This window comes from Sesamum indicum, linkage group LG6 (genome assembly GCF_026168435.1).
Source record: "Sesamum indicum cultivar Baizhima isolate 11 linkage group LG6, ASM2616843v1, whole genome shotgun sequence".
Lineage (NCBI taxonomy): Eukaryota > Viridiplantae > Streptophyta > Magnoliopsida > Lamiales > Pedaliaceae > Sesamum > Sesamum indicum.
The window spans coordinates 15526032-15534484 of NC_142662.1; the positions used below are offsets into that span (position 1 = coordinate 15526032).

The window sequence follows — 8453 nt, forward strand, 5'->3', positions numbered from 1 at the left end:
TTTTGTCTTGCATATTTTTTCAAATTATACAGTTTGATATATAAATAATTCCTAATTAAAATTTGAACAAACGGGCAGATATAGGAGGGTGTTTGACTAAACTATTTTTAGAACGTTCTATAAATTTATATATCTTATAAAATATTTTAAAAGTTTATAGAATATTCGATCTTAATTTAAAAATAAACTTTTAAAATATTTGAGTAAAATAAAATTATAAAATTTATAATATGTTAGTAATGTCAATTTTGTAATTCACATTATCAAATTTGAAAAGTTTAGTTGTTGAGTAAATTATATGTTGTCATTCAAATATGTTCGTTTTTATACTTTATCATCAAAGTTTTTTTTTTTTTGTATCAACTTACCATCTCAACTTTGCGAAAATATGATTGCCTTTTGGTTGAATTGTCTGTCTAAAAAAATCACATGCTATGCATATGTAAAAAATATCACATCATACAACCGTTAAATATCACATGTGCACTACATGTGGTGGTTTCTGGGAAAAAAGAAGAAAAGATGATTGAAAAATAATTATAAATAGCAAAGTGCAGAATTTCGTAAAATTGAGATAGTAAAACCAATATATCATGTTGGAGAAGACAATCTGATTAGTCAAAAAGTTTCTGCCATATCACCAAAATTATATTAGCTATAACAAGACTAGGATTCATTTTGACTGTAAGGAAATAATACTCCTTATTTACGTTGTCAATTTTTGTAAAGGAATAGTATTCCTTATTTATACTTTCAATATCTGTAAAGGAATAGTACTCCTTATTTATGATTTTTTTAGAAAATTAAGGAAATCAGTACCCCGCATTGTAACTTTTTTAATGTTTAATAAAGAAGGAATGGATATCCCGAAAAACTCCCCCACCTCTTGATGGTTTAACTAAAAAAAATTAAATGTCAAAGCATAAAAATAATCATAATTCGAATATCAAAATATAATTAACCATGTTTTTTATATTTTAAATAAGTTGAACATCTTCTTTTTCTGTTTTTTTTATTTTTCGTTTTCTAAATGACCTCATAAACTCCCAACATCTTATCTTTTTGATCTTGTAAGCTTATTCTTCGAAAAAAAATTATCAAACACTGTTGAAAACCTTGCAAGCTTTCAAGTATTTATAATATGTTTTAAAGAGCTTATAAGTCGGGCCTGCGAAACCAAACGATGAAACAGGAGAGAGGGAGGGCGAGACCAGAAATTAAACAAAGGAGTCCTCTATTTTCATCTATATCACAATCAGTGAAATGAACACCTTAGAAGCAAATGAACCATTAATGATGGCAAGGATGATCAGGTGAGAACAGAATGGAATCTCACTTATTTTATCTTCAACAATGCTGCAACTGTACCATCTTTTATCTCTTCCTGACCTTTGTCCAAACTATGCCTCAATGAAAGACTAAGACCACAAACTACCACCTTTGGAAGAGAAACGGATCAACCGGCAGCGTGATTTTTGGCTTGCCGGGGCAAGGGAACCTGGCGATGCCGACATCCATTCTGCAAAGTGCAAGGGTCCTTGGATCACAACCTCCTTCCCATGTTTGCAAACCTTCGCGCAACTCCAAATATAACGGCCTTTGTCAAGAGCCCTCGATCGATAGTGCATGCAAGGGCAATAGCCCCACCGACAACCAGCATCTTCGGTATGCCTCTTCCTGATGGCTTATCTGCTGATCCTATAGGCTCTACTTCTGATGCACTGCTTGTACTCTCCTGTGATTCCAGCAACTCAGGGCTGACTTTAGTGTTAATTTGAGCCATGAAACCACAGTGGGAAAGCGGTGATCCTGAAGCTCGGTGCTTCTGATAGGAACGCAAGCCAGGGTCAATCTTCTTGACAGCACCCCACATGCCTTGCCGCACACCAAGTTTTGCGATTTCCCAAGGAATACCCATGTCTTCGTGGTGGAAGAGCAGCACCTCGCAAGCGGTCAATCGTCTGTCTCTCTTTGACTCAGCTAAAATGCACAAAGGAACGAACAAAAAAGAAGCACATCATTTAGTAACAGGTATGAGCAGCCAAAGACAAAGTCTGTCCTTATAATTGTAAATATCCAACTTCTCATTCTTTAACAAAAAATTTAAGCAGCACCTAGCACACGGACTGTAAAGAAATGGATATCAATAAAAACGAGTAGTTTACTAAATTGAATTAGACTAAGTCAAGCTGCATTTTTTGTTTTCCCTGTTCTGACAACTTTAACTAAGTTCTCTTTATTTCATTATGAGAAACTATTTGTATCAAATAAACATGATTTGTTGGACTTGGATACCTGGTCGTATGCACCAACTAGAATAGTACAAATCAACCCGTCTTGGTTTGTTGCGGCGTGGCACAGAGGAGCAAGGCACACCCTATTACAGGAAGAAGAAATCACATTGAAATGAAAATATCATCAGACAAGGGATATATGATAGATATAACCTACGATGGCAATGAAGCTCACTAGAGTTGATAAATATACGAGGACATCCTTGACACCATCATTACACTTTCTAATACTCCACCAGCTGTAAGAAAACTTAAATTGACAAGCTCTTGAGTTGATTGGTGGCAGAGAATAGATTAACGTCTTCAGGTTTTGCCTAAAGAACTAGCCTAAAATACTTCGTTTCAAATTAGAATTGACTTACAATGTAAATAGAAAAGCGAAGCCAATAATAACTAATCAAAGAATTGAATGTTCCACAGCTGGTATAAGTACTTTTCATATTACATAAACATCTCAAGATATAAATTTTCCCATATGCCATCATACACAACAAATTTAATTAGATATTCTCATGATATTCTAAACTTGAAGCGCAAATTGAAAAGTAGCGTATCAAATACTAAGTGCCAAAGATAATCCCAAAGTTCTCTTACCTTTGTTACACAATAATATGTTCGTCCAGACGCCCAAATTCGACGGCCTATGATGTATTCTCTGTCACTACAAAAGAAGGGAAACTGAAGCATAACAAAAGAATCCAGTCAATACACCACCACCAACAACAAAGTATTAAATTCATATCAGAAAATAAGAGAGCAAACCAGGTCTCCCTACCTTTCGTACCCAATGAACCACCATTGTCCCAGTGGTGGAGCAGTCATCCAAAGTCTCTGCGTGTATAAGCATATCATCCCATTTTAATCTAAATTCATCATCCCAAAAGAAATCCCTCAGCATTTCAGGATTGGCATCTTCATAAACAGTCCTACTGCGATATTGTGGCGGTCCGGTCTACACAGGAGAAGTCAAGAATTGCCATAACTTAGTTGCATGAGAAAAGCATTACCATGAGAAAATGCAAAAATCAATACTAAATCAACATATATCAGTATTTGCTATGTAAGAAGAGTAACCTCAGGGTCTCTTCTCCAAGCTTGATAGCTCATATTGGGTATAGACCTATCCATCATCTGGATCCAAGCAGGGCCTCCATCTTTTTCTTCAACTAATCTATGCAAATGTCTGAGATCATCCTCATTCACAAGACTTGATTTCTCGTTCTCCGACTTCGAAGAGCTGATGAAAGACATTTCAAGTTATTAAGAAACACATGGTTGAACCCTCAACCAACTACATCAGCTCACACTAATTCATAACTAAAAAAGATTCAAATTATTCAAGAAAGTAAAAACCTTTGCCGCTAACCTGTAATCAGGGCTTGAAATTGAAGGCAAGGATGAATTATCCTTCTCAAACCCGTCAGAAATCCAAGAAATGCACGTGGGAACTTGCAGTTTCAACGAGCTCAGGCTTGGCATGGAGGCAGAGAACTGTGGGAGAACCATTCTTGATTTGTTGTTTGACTCGCCTCCCTTTGCCGTAGAATCAAGAAACTCAACATTCAGATTAGCCCATTTAGGTTTCCATGCCCAGCCCACCAAAACGCCAACAACAACAGCTATCCAGATGGGAGCCATGAACACCATTAGCTCAAACAACACGTCCCAAATTGTGGGTCTTTGTAAAATCTCAAGAAAAGCGGAACCCAAAGCCATAACTACAAGCCGTCACACCCCAAAAACGGAAGATAAGAGAAAGAAAAAACAAAAATCAAGAAAACCAATTAAAACCCTCGATTCAATCGGATAAAGATTTAGCCTTAAAGCACAGCGATGACCCGAGGGTTCAAAGAGAAAAGGAGACGATAAACCCCCAACACTACCAAACGCAGCGAGGGGAGAGAATAAAGAAGAGAAGAATGAAAGGATAAGAAAACTAAATATATAGCAATAAAGAAAATTAAAGAAACACTATTATACTCAATTATTATTATTATAACTGGTGGGTTTTGCTTTCGCAGCAGAAGAGAGAAAGAAACAGGAGGGACAATAAATCCCACAAAACAAGAAAGAAAAGAAAAGAAAGAAATTATGTGAGTCTGCGTAGGTGAAGAAATCTAAAGCTGGAGAGGAGCGCGGAGAGGATAAGGATGTTAGATATAAGCGGTAGATGTACTCGTTGCCCAGATTGCCGTAGGCCCAGTTTGATTTCACTTCACAAGAATTCAAAGTTTTCCCCCATACTCCTGTCCAACATCTGGCAGCCGCTGCTTTGTCTGTATTATTCCTATACCTTTCAATTTCCAATACGCCTGTGTTTCTTTCTGCGCCCTCTGAAAAATCCAGAATTATCAGTTCTGGAAAAGAAGACAACTGTGCTGATTCAGAAACCGGGTTCTCTTTATTGGAACAACGTAATAAAAGAGATCGGATGATGGGTTGTTAATTCAAGCTACGGGCTGATAAGATAAACTTGATGAGATTTAGAGATTTAGACAGGGCAACTAGATTTAGACAGAGCAACTGCATTCTTGAGTGATGTATATATATAGTAGTGGTTGTTGGGTTTGAACTTTGAAGTGATGCGGTGTCTGATAGACGCGTTCTCATTTTTCACGTTTTCTGGAGGGCTCATTCGCTTTGACTGACAGAGTGGTCTCAAATTGTTTTGAGTTTCAAGTTTGTACTACTTTCTATTGGTGCAATGGGAAAGAGGAGCTACGAATCATATGAAGTAATTATGCACATGTGGAAGTGTTGATCGTGGGGGTTTGTAGACCCCTTCACCGTATGGGCAGTTAGAAATAGTTGTCTAACCTACTAATGACGTGTTAATTTATTGGTTAAGATTAGGATCTAATTTTAGTTTAATGGATAAGGTAAAAATTGTACCGATGAATATTTAAATTATGACAATTTAAAAGATTGTTTCATTACAAGTTTACGGTGTTCAATGCCAATGGGAGTGAGGTGCAAGTCAAACCTCTAGCTCATGCTTATAAAATGGGCGTTCATAACACAAATTCAGACACTATATATTACATACATACAACATACAAATAGTGATTCAAGTTTAAAGTAAATCCAAAGCATACTCTCGGTCACGACAAACTACTATAATGGTGAGGTTGCGCCTTCATTTGACAAAAAAGTAGGGATGGAAATGGGTCAGGTTTATCAAAACATGGGACCAAGCCCATTTAGAAGTTATTTGACTCAGGACCTGACCTGCCCCAAACCTAAGAGTCTGGGGTTAGGTAAGGTATACCCGATTAGTTTTTTAAAACTATTATAAAATATAATTTTAAGAAATAATAGTACCATAACTTTACAAATATGGGATAATAATATTATTGAAACATTATTTATTTTATAAATTTATGTATACATATTTTTGGTGTTAACATATTAAGATTTTAAAAGTACGTATTACTTATATATACACAAATGTTTGGAGCCAATGATGCGTACCAAGCTTTTGGCCGCACCACAATTTCAAAGATCTTTTTAAGGAAAAATTTAAGATCAACGAGGACTAACCCTGTAAAACAAAGGTTAGCACTCCACTACTTAAGTCGGTAATGGTTTTACTGAACAAGAATAAAAAAAACTTGAATTAAAGTGATAATCATGGTGTAGAATAACAATACAGTATATATATATTCGTGTGAAGTGCAAAATATGGGCTCAAAATAACCTAAAAATCAAAGAGAATTGAGAGAATAAGTGAGAGTTTGAGAGTGAGGGTTGATATTACCAAATGATTATGTAATGCTTCCATTTATAGGCATGTAGAGAGTAGGATACGGTGGTTGTTATGGAGAGTCCCACGCCATTTGAGAGCGCTTTGAAACAACTAACTAACTGAATAAATCGTGCACGATTTTTGGACTTGAATTGATTGAGATACATTAGGTTGATTGAGTCTTTTCAGGTCTGTCTAAAATTCAAAAATCCGTTACTTGTGGATTCCCAACTTATTTTTCATCGATCTACTGGGAGCCACCTGGAGATACTTTAGAATGACATGTATTAATATGTTGGCAAGCTATACAACGCATCCATCCAGTAGTATGATGTTGTGTTCGGTTGGAATGGAATTATTTCTTGGGCCTGTCAGTTTAGTAAAGTAAGAGATAAATTTGTGGGCCTTACCTCCCTGCTGATGGGTCAACTAGGCTTATAGCCAGCTGATTTGATGTGCCTTGCTTGTGAGTTTAGTCCATGAAAGGCTTAAGGGCATCATCACTCAACCACACTACGTTAGAATGTTCCCTGCAGGTGTTAGGGTAATCCTAAGTAGGATAAGAGAAGGAGGTTTCTCCATCTTCAACTAGTATGAGTTACCCAAGTAGTAACAAGGGATGCTTCATCACATAACTTTAGCCAGAAAACTAGGCAAATAAGTAGGATAATTCTTAACCCAAGTATATGCCTTTGTTGCTACAAACCTGTAGGTTTAAGCAACCTGTTATAGCAATTTGTTGATTGTTTTGCCCAGCTAATACATGCGTACTTGTTCCAGCTGTTCCTATTATGAGCGAGTAAGATATGATTCCGTTAGTACGAGAGAATATGACTCACAATAAATAAGTAAGGAAAGAACTCAAGTAGTAAGTTAACCTAAGCAAGTTCTATTAGCATTATGCTGAAATTTATGTACTAACAGAAGGCAACTGGAAACTGGAGTGAGTATGTCAGTTGGTAGTTGTTTGTATGTTATATATGTCAGCTGGTGACGGCTTAGTTGGATGCATGTGCCAGCTAGTGGCGACTAATGTCACTGTGTGCACCAGTTGGAGGCAACTTACATATGTGCGTACACTAGGTAGGGGCAACTTATTGGAAGTGTCTGCTAGCTAGGGGTGATTTATGTAGAAGCGTGGCCCAGCTAGAGGAGACTTATTAAGAGGGTATGTCGGCTGGTGGCGGCTTATTAAAAGCGTGTGCCGAATGGCAACTTAGGTAAGTGAGTATTCCAACTAAGAATGACATATGTAAAAATATCCGCCAGTTGGTGGTGGCAGCTTATTTGGAGTCAGTTAGGAGCCAAAAGCTAAGCTCGCGAGTAACACAAGATGGGAAGCAAGAATTGCCTTTATCCATGTGAGATAATTCTTGATAGAAAGATAGCAAGCCGTGAATAGAGAGTAGGGATTTCAAGAATAAACTTCTTGAGGTTATAAGCGTTCCATGGTCTAAAAAAGCCTCCTACAGATCCTCTGTTTATCCTTACTTCTGTAGGAGTTGTCGTGGCAAGAGCGTTCTTCCTACTGCTTGCTCTTTGTTCCTTTGCCCACGTAGTCTTTCAGGTAGCCTGCTTGTATAAGCCTTTTTATCTCTTGCCCCACATAGCAGCACCGATTGGTGTCATGCCTATACTCCCTATGGTACTTTCAAATATATTTAAATTTTAGGAGCTTGGGACCATTTTATGAGCTTTTAGGTGATTGTAAGGTGGAGTGTTGGTCAATTGCCATGAACATTCTAGTTGGGCTGGTGATGAGCAGGGTATAGTGCTTGTGTTTTGGATCAAGGGAGTCGAAATGTCTCTCTCCTGCTCCTGTTGGAGGAAGAAATCTCATTTTTCCTTCGCTTGTAATGACTGTTCTTTTTCACTAGATAAGCATCCTCCATGTTCATATTCTTTCCAGCCGGAGCTAGCACATCTAGGAAGTGAGTGGTTGGTTTCTTAACTAGAGACTAAAATAGAGGGCCTCCGTAAAATCCTAGGGTGAATGGACTGACCAGCACCTCCTGATGAGCTGTTCGGACCTCAAGGATCATAGTGTTGAAGCACTTTAATATAAGCCCTTAAAGTCACATTCTCTTCCAGCTTGACCCCGAAAAGGCTGAAAATCGATTTTCAGTACTTCTTGCTACTAGGAAACTGGTGGAATATGGAGCTAAATTCTACCAAAGATATAACTGATCCATTTGGAAGCTGGGGGAACCATTGTTGGACGAAATTTTTTAGTGTAGTAAGAAAGACAAGACATTTAATGCCATCAATACACCTCTACAGCAGGACTGCATTTTCAAACTTACGCATACGCTCAGCTGGATCAGTGCTACTATTATAACCAGGTAAGTGAAAAGGTGCTCGAAAATGAGTAGGGAGATCCTCCTCCATGATGTCCTTGATGTAAGGAATGCCAT

The 8453-nt window shown here is 37.5% G+C and overlaps 1 protein-coding gene across 1 annotated transcript; it reads right to left on the reverse strand.

The window, feature by feature from the left end:
* Window positions 1-1472: 1472 nt before the first annotated feature.
* LOC105164409 (uncharacterized) lies at window positions 1473-4152 on the reverse strand. The gene is made up of 6 exons (XM_011083057.3): window positions 3661-4152; window positions 3369-3531; window positions 3070-3246; window positions 2889-2972; window positions 2296-2377; window positions 1473-1980 (listed from the first exon to the last, which is right to left on the reverse strand). Exons 1-6 carry the CDS (start codon window positions 4008-4010, stop codon window positions 1544-1546), a joined length of 1293 nt encoding a protein of 430 aa, XP_011081359.1. The 5' UTR covers window positions 4011-4152; the 3' UTR covers window positions 1473-1543.
* Between the last annotated feature and the right edge of the window lie 4301 nt (window positions 4153-8453).

Coding starts and splice junctions, on each gene's coding strand:
- LOC105164409 (XM_011083057.3), bottom strand. CDS start 4,010: ATGGCTTTGGGTTCCGCTTTTCTTGAGATTTTACAAAGACCCACAATT. Junction 2,973..3,069: donor TGGTTCATTGGGTACGAAAG/GTAGGGAGACCT, acceptor GTTATGCTTCAG/TTTCCCTTCTTTTGTAGTGA. Junction 1,981..2,295: donor TAGTTGGTGCATACGACCAG/GTATCCAAGTCC, acceptor TGTGCATTTTAG/CTGAGTCAAAGAGAGACAGA.